At 37.3% G+C, this 18137-nt stretch overlaps 1 protein-coding gene across 6 annotated transcripts in view; it reads right to left on the minus strand.

Annotated features, from left to right (window-relative positions):
• Positions 1-18137, minus strand: part of PCCA (propionyl-CoA carboxylase subunit alpha) — a 413570-nt gene that overhangs the window by 296665 nt on the left and 98768 nt on the right. For all 6 annotated transcript variants that reach the window (XM_053890918.1, XM_019443967.2, XM_019443966.2 and 3 more), the window contains one exon: positions 2597-2728. In XM_053890918.1, the coding sequence (XP_053746893.1) occupies positions 2597-2728 (132 nt within the window). The remainder of the gene's footprint in view (positions 1-2596; positions 2729-18137) is intronic.

The raw sequence follows: 18137 nt of genomic DNA on the forward strand, positions 1-18137 counted from the left end.
AGAAGTGGAAGATATTAATAAGGGCCAAGCTTGTTAACTGTCCTGTAACACATGAAAGGTTCCTGCACAATAAAGAATTGTCCAGCCCAAAAACTAACCATAGTTAACACTGAAATTTTAAGTTTTTATAGATTAACTCAAATCACAGATTAAAGCCTACATAGGGACACTCTTCTAATCAGGGAGGAAAAAAAAAAACAAACTATATATATACAGAGAGTAACTTTTCCCCGGGAAACACATGCATACACACACACACAAACCCACTCACTTCAATTTCTGCATTTCTTAGAAACCTTCAGCTGCTGAAGCTGCTTACTGAGGAATTATGTTTAGGATCTATGATCATCCACAGCTGTATCACTTTCTACCAGAAACACATTTATAATTTATGTGTTATGCATATGGACAGAAACTCAACATAAAGATACACAGAGAACATCATAATCCTTCAAACATTAAACACATATCATCATTAAATGAAATCCAGAGATCTAAGAAAACATTTTTAAATCACCAAGATTTTTCCTATTAAATTATAAGCCAATACTGCTCATGACTAAACGGGAGAAGATATCTGCAAATGACATATCCAATAAGGGGTTAATATCCAAAATATATAAAGAACTTATACAACTCAACACCAAAAATCAAATAATCTGATTAAAAATGGGCAGAAGACCTGAATAGGCACTTTTCAAAAAAAGCAAAAAAAAAAAAAAATACAGATGGCCAACAGACACATGAAAAGATGGTCAACATCACTAATGATCAGGGAAATGCAAATCAAAACCACAATAAGATATCACCTCACACCTGTCAGCACAGCTAGACTCAAAAAGACAAGAAAATAGTGGCTCAGTCGGTAAAGCATCTGATTCTTGATTTCAGCTCAGGTCATGCTCTTCTAGTTTGTGAGTGCAAGCCCTAAGTTGAGCTCTATGCTGACAGCACAGAGCCTGCTTGGGATTCTCTCTCCCACTCTCTCTCTACCCCTCCCCAGCTCATGCACACACGTGCACTCTCTCTCAAAATAAATAAGTAAACTTAAAAAAAAAGTTTCAAAAAGCAATAACAGGTGTTGGAGAAGACATCAAGGAAAAAGAACCCTCATGCGCTGTTGGTGGGAATGTAAATTGGTGTAGTCACTACAAAACAATATGGAAGTTCCTTAAAATATTAAAAATGGAGGGGTGCCTGGGTGGCTCAGTCAGTTAAGTGTCCACCTGTTGATTTCAGCTCAGGTCATGATCTCACAGTTCATGAGTTCGAGCCCCACTGACAATGCAGAGCCTACTTGGGAATCTCTCTCCCTCCCTCTCTCCCTCTGCCCCACCCTTGCTCATGCTCACTCTCTCTCTCAAAATAAATAAATAAAAATTTAAAGAAGTGAAATATCCTATGATACAGTGATTCCACTACTGGGTATTTACCCAAACAAAACAAAATCATGAATTCAAAAAGATATATGTTTACTGTAGCATTATTTACAATAGCCAAGATATAGAAGCAGCCCAAGTGTCCGTAGACAGGCAAATGGATAAAGAAGAGGTGACGTGCGTGCACATACACACACATATACACATACTGGAGTATTACTCAGCTTTAAAAAAAAAAAATTAGATCCTGCCATTTGCAACAACATGGATAGACCTATGATGCTAAGTGAAATAAATCAGAGAAAAAGATATACCATATGATTTCATTTATATGTGGAATCTGAAAAAAAACAAAAAATAAATTCATACCCATAAACACAAAGAATAAACTGATAGTGGCCAAAAGAGAAAGGGGTTAAGATATGGGTAAGTGGTTGAAGGGGTATGGGAAGTACAGGTCTCCACATGTAGAATAAGTCACAGAGATAAAAGGTACAGCACAGGGAATATAGTCAATGGTACTGAAATAGCATTGTATGGTGACAGGTGGTAACTACACTGTAGTGAGCACAGCATAATGTATAGAGTTGGGGAATCACTATGTTGTACACCTGAAACTAATGTAACACTGTGTGTCAACAATACTTCAGTTTAAAAAACATTGATCGTGAAATACAATGCATAAGTGGCTTCTTGCTCCTTTTAACTTATGCCATTTATTTTTTTTTTTTAACATTTATTTATTTTTGAGACAGAGAGAGAGAGAGCATGAACAGGGGAGGGTCAGAGAAAGAGGGAGACACAGAATCCGAAACAGGCTCCAGGCTCTGAGCTGTCAGCACAGAGCCCGACACGGGGCTCGAACCCACGGACAGCGAGATCATGACCTGAGCCGAAGTCGGACACTTAACCGACTGAGCCACCCAGGCACCCCGAACTTATGCCATTTAAAACAATCCAGCAGTGTCTGGATGACTCAGTTGGTAGAGCAAGGTGACTCTTGATCTTGGGGTTCTAAGTTTGGGTCCCATGGTGGATGTAGAGATTACTTAAAAATAAAACATTTTTAAAAAATAAAATAAACCAGGGTCAACAATACTGATTTATTTTAACCTACACATATATATTCTATAAAAGCAGTAAGTGCATTTTATCTTACACTTTTGACAAAATATTTGACTCAAGGACATGTATATTTCAGTAAAACAGTTTCTCACCTTGACTACTCCATCAAAGCCAGGGATTGTGTTAACCTTTGCTTTCTTAGCTAATAATTTGCTTTCAATCTTGTCACCCATGGCTTGAATGGCATGTGTGTCAGGTCCAATGAAAATGACATCTTCTGCTGCCTGTGAAGAAATACAAGTCAAATTTTATGAGAAAAACAATACAGTGCTTGATACAGAGTCACAACCTTATAAAAAGAAAAACCCATACATATATTTACTAATCCTTTACCCACCCAAAACAACCTAAAAGCAAGCATTTGAGCCATTAAAATATATAATGTCGTATATAGTTAAAGTACACAAAGATATAGAAAACAAAGTCGGGTCAAAGAAAAATAACAAAGATGAATTCCTGCTTGATGTTAACAGTATTCTCTGGAACAGCCACGGCTGTGGTGTTATTTTTTATATATAGTATGCTGCCACCTAACCTAAACAGTAGGTTCACCTTTAAAACACCTTATAAACCTTTGTATTCTCTAAACCCTGCAGCACACTGCCCAGTTCAACACAAATAATCCACTTTTATTAAATACCAACTCTGTGCTAGGCTTAGAGCTAAACACAGGGGACAACATGGATGAAAACCACAGGATATCCGCTAATTCAAGGGAACGAGATCACTGACACCTCAGGGAAATAGACAAAAGAAAGTAGAGAATGTTTACATCTTTGTGACTATAAGAAATGAGTCAAGAATACAGTGGGAATTTACCAGGTAGAGTTACAGTTTCAACAAAAACTGTTCTGTATAACTCATATTTAGTTCCCCAGCAATAGATCTACCCCCTCTGTGTTTGTGGTATTATAATGAACAAAATGCTAGTGAATTTTGCTAATGAACTAATTAGGGACAGAACAAAATATGATGTAGTTATTAGTGCCACTACAGAGCATGGTTTACAGAAGTAAAGGTGAGCCTTGCTGAAGTAAAGAATGAGGTTATTGGGTAAAGAATGAAGATTAAACATGAAAAAAAGGAAAACCAGATTGTATGCTGGGCGCCATCTGGGTAAGGTGCCTATCGATTCTCCAGTGATCTTTGGTTGGGTCAGTATAAAGAATAAACCGTGTATTTTATGTCTCACATTCTATCTATTGGCCTTGGCACCTAAAAAGACTCGGCTTGGGGGAGCTTCATTCTCCCTGTATTATCCAGAGTGGTTACTGCAGTGTGTTGCTTGGATTGGCCTCTCGGTCATTATGAACCAAGAAGATTACACACACCCACAGCAGAAGGTGGAAGGAGAACAGGGAATCAACAAAAGGAATGTACAAAGAGATAAATAATTAGGACATACGATGACTTAAATTTTGCACATGCTAAACTGAGAGGTCAATGAGATAGTGTTCAGAAAGCTGACAGAGAGGTCTAGAGGCTCTAAGAGGAGTCCAGGCTGAGATACGGAGTTTCAAAGGCATTAAATGAAGGAAAAAGTTGAAAGTTGCAGATGAAATCACTCAGATAAAATGCATAGAAAAGCTGATGCTTTTAAACTCAGGATGTATACTTTCCCTCATGCCCAAAAACAAGACAGAAGGGAATTTTTAGATTCTAAAATAATAAAGCCTCCTTTTCTTTGTGTGATAATAGGAATAGCCACCACCTTGCAAGTCTGGTTGAAGGATTAAATAAAATAATGTAAAACATCAAGCTGAATATCACAACTATCAGTTATCTGTTAACCAGAAGTCCTGATAAAAAGAGAACATGAGAATAGTATGACAGCAAGGTCCACAGGGACCCTAAAATACATCACAGGAACCCAAATACCTACAATTACCAGTTACAAATGGCATAATGCTAGGTAAGAAACCTTTTCAGCCAAAACAGATGCTCATAAAGTACCTCTCCATCAAATGTTTGTATTTAGTTGTAATAGGACAAACTTTTCTTAATTAAAAAAAAAAAAAATCTTTTGTGGAACCCCAAAATGTAGATAGAACACATGAAAAGTGGAGCTTCTCTATAAGAGGGGAATGTGACTGCAGGCCCACATCTCCATGCTGTTGGTCTCCAGCTCAATAAACTACCACAGCAACTACCATATTCATTTCTCTTTATCCCAAACCTGCAACTCACTAAATGCTAAGTCAAAAGAAAACAATCATATTTCAACTATCAACTGTCTTTCCATATTCTCATTTTACTTGCTAAGATGGAGGTATTTTTATTATAAATGCTGTTTTAAAATACCACTATGCTAGATAGATATAACCAAGTAGTCAGAATACCCACGCAGACAGTTCGAGAAATAATATAAATGAGAACATCCAAAATATATTATGATTGTACAGTAAAAGTTCTGATTAACAAGGGCCCAACAACTAGGAACACTCATCAACTAGATTTTTCTCATGGATTCTGATTTGAGAAAAATTACCCCAAAATGCAAAAACTACCAAGAAAAAAAGCTCACATCAAGTATTTAGTAACTATTCTTTTCGTCCCATTCAACAGAAAAGAAAATTAGTCAGTAGTAAGCTGGGTAACTAACTACTCAAAGAGATGTTCCAATGAACCAATTTCCTTTTTATCTACATTTTGGTAGTATTCCCTGGGTTAGCCTTTAAATGTAATTAAAGCAAAATGAGAATGCAGAATCCTGGCTCCTGACTCCCACAACTCCTTGACCAATAGAGCAAGGATGCAGTTAGGGTAAGACAGTATGATAACTGCAAAGTGATGGAGCAGGTTTTAAAAGTTCTGAGATTTTGACCAAAGTCATTGCATGATTTAGAAGGTAAGGCAAGAATTTATCCACCCTCTTGATAATCTTCTGTTAACCCTGTATCTTATTGTTATCCATCTAATTGTCAATTTCCTTCAATCACAGTAAGTCTTTTTGACATTCCACAGCAATACAATTTACTTCTGAAAATATGCTTTTTAGGGACTTTGTAAATTTACCATGAATGATACATATAATACCTGAAGGCAGATAGTGGTCTTACAGTCATGGAAAAAAAGTGTTTTTTTAATATTTTTTAATGTTCATTATTTATTTTTTAGACAGATAGAGACAGAGCACAAGTGGAAGAGGGGCAGAGAGAGAGGGAGACAGAATCCGAAGCAGGATCCAGGCTCTGAGCTGTCAGCACAGAGACGGATGCAGGGCTCAAACTCACAAGCCGTGAGATCATGATCTGAGCCAAAGTCAGATGCTTAACTGACTAAGCTTCCCAGGTGTCCCAAAAAGTGGGTGTTTTTTAAATGGCATTGGAAAACATTTTAAGAGTGATATATAGGAATATCCAAAAAGCTGAAAATCAAAATCCAAAAAGCCAAAATCACTGCTCTAAGATTCCTTCCCCTTGCTAAATTCTGTGATTTTATGATTCTGGTCAAATTTTGATAGAAGAATAAGAAAAAGGGTTGGTTTTGAACAGCATCTTAGGGGAATAATGAGAGTTAACTTACAATAGGCTTTATGTTGTAAATGAAGAACAGAAATAATCATCACTTGTAAAAAATGTCTGATGCATAATAAATTCTCAGAAATACAACAGTTACTAAACTGCTTTACTATGAATTCAGATTTCTTTTAAATGCAGACACATTAGGCTCACCAAGAATTACTACTTCGATAATTATAAAACCAGGGTCAGACAAGAGACATAGCCATGAAAAAATTGCGGAACTGCCCAATGGACTCAGATTCCAGACCTTAATGTATTCCTTGCTAAAAGAAAGGAATAATACAAAATACACTTCAGTTAGAAAAGGTCAGTTCAGGATTGGTGCAGGGAACTTAGTACATGAGATAAAAAAGTGAGCCAGTGAAAAAGCTTCCAAAAATAGTATGATTATGTCAAAAGCATACAGTAGCAGATAGAAAGGCTAACTCTTGAATATGATAACAGTATGAACATCAAAAAGAATTGGAGCGCCTGGGCAGTTCAGTCAGTTAAGCGTCTGGCTCTTAAGGTTGGCTCAGGTCATGATCTCACCATTTATGGGTTTGAGACCTATGTTGGGCTCTGTGCTGACAGCGTGGGGTCAGCTTGGAATTCTTTCTCTCCTCTCTCTCTGCCCCTCCCCTTGCTGGCACACACATGCTCTCAAATAAATAAACTTACAAAAATTAGTAATAGGGAGATTACAAGGTTAATTCATCTTTTCAAGTCCTCAGAATAAACCTTTTCCTGCTATCTCTGTTCAAACTTAAACTTCTTGGACATGTATCACTCATTTAAAAAAAAATATGCAGTTCTTTTAAAAAAGCAATATAGAAGAAAACTAACTTCACACATAAAACTAAGGAAATAAAAAGGTCAAGATAAAATCCCATACAATGTTTTTGTAAGGAAAAAAAATATGGATGAGAATACTGTATATGAAGAAAAAAAAAAAAAAAACGAGAAAAACATACCAACACATAATAGATTAAAACTGTTACCTGCTGTTTCAAAACAAGCTGAAAGACATGTTAAAGTAATAGGACACATTAAATAACATAAATCAGTATTAGAAATGTTCAGAAATGAAGTGACTGACCTCAAGATGCAATCAGAAATTAAAATATCTTTCTAGAAATGAAGACGAACCCAGAGGAAACTCAAGAGTGAATAAAGAAAACAGCTAATGCCTTACAAGAAATAGAAAGTGAAAGAAAGACATTATTCTAAATTTAAACATCAAGAAAAAAAACTATTTTTAAAAGACGTAAGAGAAAATGACAAAATAAAGAACATCCAACATATGGATAAGAGGAGTCTTTCAAGAAAATTTCAAGAAAACCGTCTTAAAATTGAAAATACATAGCAAAAAAAATACTACAGTAAACCTGAGAAATTCAACCCAGAATGACACATTCTAGCAATACTGCTTAAAAGAAAAAGAAAAAATGCAAGGAAAAAAAAGAATATGTCATTTACATAAAAGAGAAGTTTAAATTATCACCAGACTCTGGGGCGCCTGGGTGGCTCAGTCGGTTGAGCGTCTGGCTTTGACTCAGGTCATGATCTCGTGGTCTGTGAGTTCGAGCCCCGTGTCGGGCTCCGTGCTGACAGTTCAGAGCCTGGAGCCTGCTTCAGATTCTGTGTCTCCCTCTCTCTCTCTGGCCCTTCCCTGCTCATGTTCAGTGTCTGTCTCTCAATAAATGTTAAAAAAAAAATTTTTTTTTAAATAAATTATCACCAGACTCTGACAACAATAATCCATGCCAAAAGAAAACTGAATAATGTGGTCAAGAAAAAGTATGAGCCAAGGATTTTAAATCCAACAAAACTGATGTCTAAGTATTGCAGAGTAAACATAATGATAAGCAACAACTCCGGGCCTTTTTCTGAGGAATCGAGTAAAATAGGGGTTTGCAAACTACAGGCTGTGAGCCACATATGGCCTGCTACCTGTTTCTGTCCAGTCCACACTCTAAAAATGGATTTTAGGGGGGGAACATTTATGGAAAAAAAATTAGAATACTGTATCATGATATATGTAAATTACATGAAGCTGAAAGCATTAGTTTACATGTTGTATGGCTCCTTTCTCATGACCACAATAAGACTATTTGCAACACACTGGATGGCCTGCAAGGCCAAAAATAATTGCCACCTGGACCTTTACAAAAAAGTTTGTCCACTCCTTTACTACAGAATGAGCTTCAGAAAACCAAAATGACTAAAAAGAGGTCAACATAAATGGTCTATAGCTACCTGAGAGAGTATACTTTATACTAGCTGTATTTTCTGACAGTACAGATACAGTACAACTACTTTTAAAGCGAGGGAAGAATAGAAAGATGATGTGTAAAACTTCTTTAATGTTTTCAGTAATCATATCGGTGTTGACACTGCTATCCTGAGGTTGCTGTGTGTGTATTACTGACACGTAATTACGAAGGCTTCTAATTTCATCATCTCCCCTGTCCCTGAGAGTCAGAACTCTAAATATGAAAGAATGACAAAGAAGAGGGTAAGTAAAAGTTCTGCAATCCTGAATTTTAATTATAAGTATCACTATAAACACAGGAGGTATTTTTAATCTCACATAAAGCACAGTCTATATACTTTTATTTCATGTTATATATAGAAGAAAATTGTTGCATATTTATAATATAGTATATATATTATGCAACATCTATACTATACATTCAGATTTTATGTACCCTATTTGGGCTTGGGGATAGCATTATATCTAAATACACATATTAGGGGCACCTGGATGGCTCAGTCGGTTGAGCATCCAACTTCAGCTCAGGTCATGATCTCACAGTTCATGAGTTCAAGCCCCGCGTCGGGCTCTGTGCTGACAGCTCAGAGCCTGGAGCCTGCTTCAGATTCTGTGTCTCCCTCTCTCTCTGCCCCTAACCCACTCGCATTCTGTCTCTGTCTCTCTCAAAAATAAATAAACGTTAAAAAAATTTTTTTAATAAATACACATATTAAATGTATTAGAATGTTATATATTCTATTAATGGAACATTGTTAACACATACATCATACGTAATACACATATGTAACATAAAACGTGTTAAAAAAATAAACTTGTTAACACACATATCTTCCTGGCCCTATAAACTGAAAAGGCCTACAAACGATGACCATGAGTAGCAATGACCATGTCTGGCATGCTGTGGCCTCCGATACCATTTTTTAAAAAACCAATGCATCTTGATAAGATGGCCGATTAAAGGCCTGGAGCAGGAAATGTAAAACATAAGCCTAGAATGTCTTGTTAGACCAGAGAACAAGGAAGCTATAAAAGATTACGAGGTCAAGTCAAAAAGAGCATGAACCAACTTAGGACCCACTGGCCTAAGAGAAACAACTTAAGCTTCACTAATAATTCCAACAGATTTAAGCCTACAAAATATGTTTTAATCTATGATTTCATAATGACACTTTTTATAAGAATTGGGTCAATTGTGAATAAGGAACCGATTCATTACCTCAAAAACATAACATAAAAGTAAAGAATTAGGCATTTATCTTGCTCTTTCTAAAGGAGTCGTACCGCTAGGTAACCAAACAATAAATGTGGCAGAGTCTCTTTATAAGTATATTCTAATTAATTAACGAAAAAGATGTTAAAGTATCACCATTTTGCAATCCAGTGAAATACTAAATATAGACAGTAAGCATCAACCGTTGCTTAGATCTTAAAAAGTGCTAACAAGACACTAATGTGCTCCTACAGTCTTGGCCAAATGCATCAAAACCTGAATCTGATCCCATCTCTGAATCCAGGTGTAGGAATCCAATTTGTAGAAAATGCCAAGAATGAAGGAAAACACTGACCTGCAACTCGAGTCTGCAATAAACTAAGTCAAGTCTGACAAAAATTCTACAAGTCAATAACCCAGGGTTCTTCAACAGAAAATTGTAAGGAAAAGGTATGAAAAGAGAACCTTTGGATTAAGAGAAATTTAAAAGACATGAAAGCTTAAAATAAATGGGCAAGACAAACCATAGTGTCTAGGGATGCACGTTTGGACCACAGAATTATTTTTAAATGCAAGAAAATGATTACTACAAAACTCAAGTAGTGAGCACATATAGGGAAAGACTGGAGGCTAAGATGGACATGGGTCACATGGACAAGAATCAGGGCAAACGTCTCATGTCTAGACCTATGTAGTGATTCCAAGATTAATTTACCCTAGGCAAGCCACACATTTGTCTTGCATAGTTTTTCCTGTATCTTTTGTTTTATGATAAAAATTTCAAAAACAATTTCACAGTAGCCATCAGCTTATAGGAGTGAAACCAATGGCTGGACCAGGAGCAGACAAGTAGGTGGGTGAACACTCCCACCCTCACCATCCAATATTCTACCAGAGGCCTCAGGCTGTGCAGTGTACCTGTGTGTGATTAAAGAAGACTGGAGTCCAAATCCTAATTCATTTTCCTCCACATGGACTGTGGGGTATCAATAAAGAGAGGTGCAGAATAACCCTAGTAAAGGGTGTCATCAGCCTCCAACGCCCTACATTTATAAGAGTCATTTTCTTTAATGTGCTAGTCAGCCCACCATGCATTAAGAACCCAATTTATGTGACTAAAAAAATTAGGATTAAGAACATTAACGAATTTTTTTTTATTTTTTTTAACGTTTTATTTATTTTTGAGACAGGGAGAGACAGAACATGAACAGGGGAGGGTCAGAGAGAGGGAGACACAGAATCCAAAACAGGCTCCAGGCTCTGAGCTGTCAGCACAGACGCAGGGCTCGAACCCACGGACCGCGAGATCATGACCTGAGCCGAAGTCAGCCACTTAACCGACTGAGCCACCCAGGCGCCCCAGAACATTAATGAATTTGACTGATATGGGAGATAGGTGACAGAGGAGAGACAAAGGTTCTATTTTAAAATTCTAAGTGTAAACATAAACTAACACAATTTTTTCATTTGTTTGGGATCTTAATCACAAGATCAACTGAAACTTAATGACATACTTACAAACTGTATTTAGCTTACGGTACACTGTATATGCTGTGACTTAGATTAACCAAAGGAATCTGTCTCTTTCTCTTTCAATATTACCAGTATCTGGATTTCATTCAGTCTAGTGTATATTTTGTATTAAGTGTCTACTTGGCATAGTGCACTCAAGTAATATTATTACTTCCAGATGATCGCCATGTACAATATTTAGTTAGAGAAATAGACTAGTAGTAACTTTCCCCACTGTAACAATTGGCAGAAGTCAGGTTTTCTAGGTGAGGAATATAGTTACACATAAAACCTTGTTTTTCATTCACAGGAAGTGAGCATTACAGCAAAAGAAGACTTTCTACTTCTAATATTTGGTAGTGAGTGGAATGATTTCCATTCCTACTTTGCAACTATTACTAAGTCAGAAAATGGTTAAATTTCTTTTATTAAATGTTGGGTTTCTGACAAAGGTACTTAGGGCAAACAAGAGGTTTTTGATACATTTGGTACATTTTAATTTCATAAAAACCTTTTTAAAAAACTATAAATCGCTGAATATCTCTGTAGTTCCTGGGTCAGCTTTTCAAGCTCACAGGGAAAATGTTTTTGGTTGTTTTGTTTGTTTTTTTTTTTTAATTCTAGTTAGTAGATCCTATATTCACATTGGAAATGTTCTTTCCACTTTAGAAGATTAAGATTAAAGTCTGTCAGTGTTTGCCATCTCTTTTGTGCCTATCTGGTTTTTTCTTTTTATTTCCTTGTAATCAGCACTGAGATCTATTTCCAGAGTCTAACTGATTGTAAAGAAGAAAGACGCTGGGCACTTAAGCTTCACCGTTCTCTACTCTTTGTGCAGATCAGGATACTAAAAAGAGATGAGTTCACATAAACCTGAGTGGGCTGTTAACCTTTTTTTTTTCTTCAGGGGAAATGTAGATGCAATAACATTTCCAGCTGAAAGACTCATTCTAAGTTCCTAATGTTTGAGAATGCAAATGAAGTATTTTGTCTTTTCTGTGCCTGGAGGTGTTATGTGAGAAAACAGAAAGAGGTTTCTAGGATTAGTTCCACAGATTTCCTTTATCATGTAAACTCTCAGACTCCTTGCAATGACAAGAATCAAAGAAAAGCAATAGAGAAGATACCCAGAGAAAATAAATTCAATAACTTCCTCAGCAATCGCTTTGAGAAAATTAGAGTTAAGTAAAAAGTCAGACGTTGGGATGAATCCTAGCCTCCCCTCCTGTAAAGAAACTCTAGTTTTAATATTTAGAACATTTTAAAAAATACATTAGCAAAATACTGGCAATGAGTTCAATAACACTAAATTTTCTCAGAAGAAATTGCTAAATTTATCACCCAGAGACCTGGCATCTTCAAGAAGTTAATTTATATTATAATGGCAATAATGCTTTCATTAAAGATACAGGTACAAATTTTCAAGTTTTTCTTTTAGAATGTATGTTTTTTAAAGGACAAAGTAAGAAGCTTCACATTTAAATTTGTTATGTAGTGCTAAGGTTCTCCTTATGTAAACTGGACACAGAAATTAGTTATGAAGTTGTAATTTCCTTCTATGCTCTTCACATATTTTATATCCCCACATTCTGGATATTAAAAATGAGGTGCTTTCATTTCTCCCTGATCCAATTATTTTTAATGTTTCATGAATACTAAAATTAATTGGTACTTTTGGATTGAAAACAAATACTTTTCCAGTACAATTTTGGAATATACCATATAATAACTATGAAATTAGATAAGCAATTTTACGGTGTAAGTAAAAAAATAACTTAAGATTTAATAATACTTCAATTAGCATGAGGGGGTGTTAATACAGATGTCTCATGACTCAGCTTCCTGTTCATTCCTCACAGTCCATTAACATTTACTGCCAGTAGTGACTAAGAATAGTAAGGTGGTAAACTGGTGAAAGGCCAGTGAACTTTTGTTTAGTCCAAATATTAGATATGAAATTTAATTTAAATTTTTTAATTGCTCTGGGATATGATCTGAATTATGTACTTTTCTTATTTCCTTTGGAAGTATTTATGAATTTATTGTAAAATTTACTACAAGCAGAAGTCCTTCCACACTCCTTGCTTAATTTACTGCTTTCTGGAACACATCAAGTTTTCGATACCACTACTGGATGGAAATAAGAACCGTGGTTTGTAAGTAAACCATACTCTACTGAAAGTTGGGATATTCTTTTTTGTTAGCACACTTAATTGCCATACTCTAGGATAACCAACAGTATAAAGCTTATTTCAAATACTGAACGGAAATGCTAAAAAAACAGAGATCATGATTTTAATTAATTGCCAAGAACAACAGACTAATTCCCCACTCTATTCAGCACAGTCTAACCCATCAACCTGCAACTTTCACTCTTTGGTTTAGTTATTAACTAGAATGCAATGAAGACAAAGTGACAAGAAGATGTAGTGGAATGACCCAAATAGAGGTTAATTTTTCTTTAGGTAGGAAACATTTTTTTTAATTTTTTAAAGTTAAATAAATACTAATATTTTTTATTGACTTATTTAACACTGTCTACAGGGCACTATTTTCAGGCTTACTTTATCCTAAACACCACTTTACAGATAAACATTTCAGTCCGCAGGTTTCTAGTTTGTTCACAAAGTTAGTCCTTAATTTATTCTACAATCCACAGTAATGTCTTACGTTGTAGAACATCTCAGTTTTAAAAGGTTTTTTGGGGGCAGCTGGGTGGCTCAGTTGGTTAAGCATCCGACTTCGGCACAGGTCATGATCTCGTAGTTCATGAGTTCAAGCCCCGCGGTGGGCTCTGTGCTGACAGCTCAGAGCCTGGAGCCTACTTCGGATTCTGTGTCTTCCTCTCTCTCTGCCTCTCCCCTGCTCACGATCTGTTGCATGTGTGTTCTCTCTCTCTCTCTCAAAGGTAAATAAACATTTTTAAAAAATTTTTAAAGGTTTTTTGTATCTTATGCTTAAAAAGAGGGAGAGGCTAAGAAACCAGCTGGCCATAAATAATCATCCCTACTGACAGGTCAGTAAAATTAGGATCCAAGGGATGGAATCAACTGCCCACTGTCACTAAATGGGTAAAGTAATGGAAATAAGACAAGACTAAGACCCTGTCACCTTCTCATGCCATCCCACACACTTGTGAACAGGTTCAGGTGGCCAGTGCTTATTCAACAAGTCAAAGACGATGCACTGACTACTGACAGTGAGCATACATCAGGTATGCCTGGCACAGTCCTAGGACATAACTACAACCCTAGCATCCACCTGACTAGCGTCCCTTTCTACTCTTAGAAGCATGCTGGCTTGGACAGATCTGATTTCTGCACACAAGGAGTTTACAGTCTGGGAGAACAAACAATACGTACCAAACGACAGAAATAATACATGGTAGACAGTAAATGCACTAAAAAAGCTAAAAGTAAATAAATAGGAGTCCAATGGGGAAATCAAAGGCTTCACACAAAAAGGGAAGCATTTGAGGGAAAAAGACAACTAGGATTTGGAAAAGCAGCATGGGCAATCAAACATTTAAGTATACAGAAAAACACCTCTCACTGGTCTGTAAAGGGTTGTATGGTCATCAGAGGAGGATGATGAGGTTATACACAACCAGTGTTCATCCAGACACGTCTCCTCTTTCTCTGAAGTCCAACAACAACCAGATCTCAATTATAGACTTCTTTGGTGTACAACTCAACAGCTAGTCATGCATTCATTCTACAAGTATCTGTCAAGGAGCCATGCTGTGTCAGGCACTGTGCTAAATCTAGGGATACCATGACAGACAAGACAGAGATGTTATCACTGCTCCCTTAGTTGACATACCAACTAAGAGGATGCAATATGCCAAGCAATTAAAATCACAATACAGCATGAGTACTGTGATAGTGTGAGTCTAAAATACTCTGGGAAACCAATAATGGTAACTGGAATAAAGCAAACATGGGTGGAAACTGTGAGCCAAATGAAGTTTATTAAACATGAGTGTAGTATTTCAAAAATTCCAACTTTTGCTTCAGAAAATTTCTACCTTCAGTTGTAGTAAATATGCAACAATTTTAATGCGCTCAGATCACCTGATATTTCTGACTTTCTCAGAAATCCAATCAGGGCCTTCCTAACTTCTGATAAATGAGATTTCAGAATGCAATCTTCTCCCCTCATTTAAGTCAATTCTGTAACTTGACTGAGGGAGAAAACGGACACCATATATAATAGGCTAAGCTTCATTTTACATCAACATCCAGTAAGCATAAATCCCAGCAAAATGATATCCTTAAAATGTTTTACCAGCCAGTGTGACTCCCTTCAAACATGTGATCACCACCCTGACATAGGCTTTTGGAGTTCTGAAGTTACAACTGACACCACCCGTACACCCCTCAGCTCCCATGCCACTTAGATCAGACAAAACAATGGTCAAGCAGGGTTTTAAATAATTTTATTGAAAGAAAGCCAGTAATTAGGAGCAGCAAAGTATAATAGTTAAAAGCAGGGACTGTGGTGCCTGCCTCAACTCCAATTCCACCATAAACTACCTGGTTGGCCATTGACAAGTCACTTAATCACTCTGTGCCTATTTCTGAACCTGTAAGGATTCAATGGATTGATATATGTAAGGCACACAGAGCAGAGGGGACCCACAGTAAGCTGCTATGTAAGCAAGACTTTGAAGTCAGTTGGCTGGTGAGGACACTTTGCCTGCCTTCCTGCGTGCCCATGTCTGATGCATTCATGGAGCCTTGTTCCTGAGACAGGAATACTGCTGTTAGCCCCTTAGCCCTAACTAACTCAGACCCTTCCTGAAGAGGCTAACCTACCTCTTCCCTACACCTTTCATCGCTTCCTCTCAACTGGCTCCTTCCCCTTGGCCAAAAACACTGCTTGCTTGAATACTTGCTTGCCCTCCCAACATGTGACTCAAGTAGAGGCAAGCAATCTTCCAAAAAAAGAGCAAGACACTATTCTCAAGGAGGAAAAGACGTTACACAGACAAAATTTCTTTGAAATGACTGTCACAATACAGCAGTAAGGTAGCCTTTGGTAACGGAAATGCCAGAGAAGGGAAGCACAAACGGTGCTGGAAAACTGACTAAAAGAAAAGAATCGCGAACTACTGCTTGAGGAACACAGCCTTCCAGACAACGGTGAGCCACTAGAGAGTTCTGAAACACTTCAGGAAGATGAGCACGGCAGCGGTATTGAGATGGCTCCAAGGAGGAAAGACTGAGGTGAAGAGATCAGTGGCCCAGATGAAAAGGAGGAAGTGAGGAGGTACTGGAACAGCAGTGGCATCTAGCAGGAGGAAAGAGGTCAGAAAAGCTGCAGTAATACTAACAGGAGGCCTGGCCAGAGATTTAGGGGGAATGAACACATTAAGAAGGGTAAGGGAGGGGAAGAGCCAAAGATGACTATAAGGCTTTTCAGGCCATAAAACTCAACTGAAATGCGGAACCAAAAAGCAGGTTTGGTTACAAGGACAGTGAGATTCATTCTGCTCATTAGTGGCTTGTTAGTAGGACAACCAGGGGGAGACTCCAGGGGGGATATTCTTACCTGGGCCTGGAAATGTCTTCAGTAAATCAGATACCAAACCAATCATATAATTTCTTGTGATAAACTATTCTGCATTTGAAACCTCACATTACCTATATAATCTTTACTGTCATGTACTGTGAAATACTTCTGACAGATTTTAAACAGTTATTATTACCTTCAATATTTCACTTCCAAAACAGAAAAAGTGTTTTTGGAGTACTACTGTTCATGCTATAAAGCAATATGGTTTAGGAAGTTATTCTGTTTTAGCAGCTCAATTTTGACACTGGAGTTACTCTACTTGACCAAAGACTGGTATTAACTCTGGTTTAATAATGCTATGTAATTATGGGTGCTTGGGTGGCTCAGTTGGTGAAGCGTTCGACTTTGGCTCAGGTTACGACCTTGCAGTTCAGGAGTTCAAGCCCTGCGTCAGGCTTTGTGCTGACAGCTCAGAGCCTGGAGTCGGTTTTGGATCCTGTCTCCCTCTCTCTCTGCCCCTCTGCTGCTTGCACTCTTGGGTCTCTCTCCTCTCTCCAAATATAAACAAACATTAAAAAAAATTTTTTTAATAATAATACTATGTGGGGCACCTGGCTGGCTCAGTCGGTTGAGCGGCAGACTTCGGCTCAGGTCATGATCTCGCGGTCCGTGAGTTCGAGCCCCGCGTCCGGCTCTGTGCTGACAGCTCAGAGCCTGGAGCCTGCTTCAGATTCTGTGTCTCCCTCTCCCTCTGCCCCTCCCCTGCTCACGCTCTCTGTCTCTCAATAATAAACGTTAAAAAACAAAAAAAATTTAAATACAGTCTCCTGTCTTCTTTAGGTTACCTTTAATAGAGCCCTCAAGAAATTCAAGAAATTCAGTCCTTTTCCAATAGGACTATCCAATCCATAAGAAATTAAAGAATTTTCAAATTGACCATGTGTAAATTGATTTGGAGGCTTTTTTTTTTTTTAAATGAGAAAACAGCACAGAAATTACCTTAGGTTGGACAGGTGTAACTTTAAGGGCTTAAAATAAGAACTTACACTATTGGGAGGAAAAATTATAATCATTGATTACACTACTAAATATTCAAGATATATCTTCAAAATAATTGTTTCAAACTGACCCATCTGTAAATTTCTAAATAAAATAGAAAGAAGTTATTTAAAATAATGTTAAGTCTTCTATTGTAACAACTTGGGATGATGTCACAGGTCATCCAGAGACTACACAAAATATATCCCCACCTTGTGGTCAGCTTCATGAAAACAAACAGACTAAAATTAGCATTAATCCCTGTATCTTCCCCAAAACTTCATTTCTATCACACATACCATTTGACTTTTATTTCCAAGAATTCCTTTTCTCCACATTAGCCGCAATGTGCTAAGACATAATTCTGGTTCCTCCAGACATGCTTACCTACTTTCTCCAATTTTTTCATCACAGAAAATACTTAATCCATACATTTAAACATTAACAATCAGGGGCGCCTGGGTGGCTCAGTCGGTTAAGCGTCTGACTTGGGCTCAGGTCACGATCTCACTGTCCGTGAGTTCGAGCCCCGCATCAGGCTCTGTGCTGACTGCTCAGAACCTGGATCCTGTTTC

Source organism: Panthera pardus, unplaced genomic scaffold (genome assembly GCF_024362965.1).
Source record: "Panthera pardus isolate Hobbes unplaced genomic scaffold, ASM2436296v1 HiC_scaffold_1, whole genome shotgun sequence".
NCBI lineage: Eukaryota > Metazoa > Chordata > Mammalia > Carnivora > Felidae > Panthera > Panthera pardus.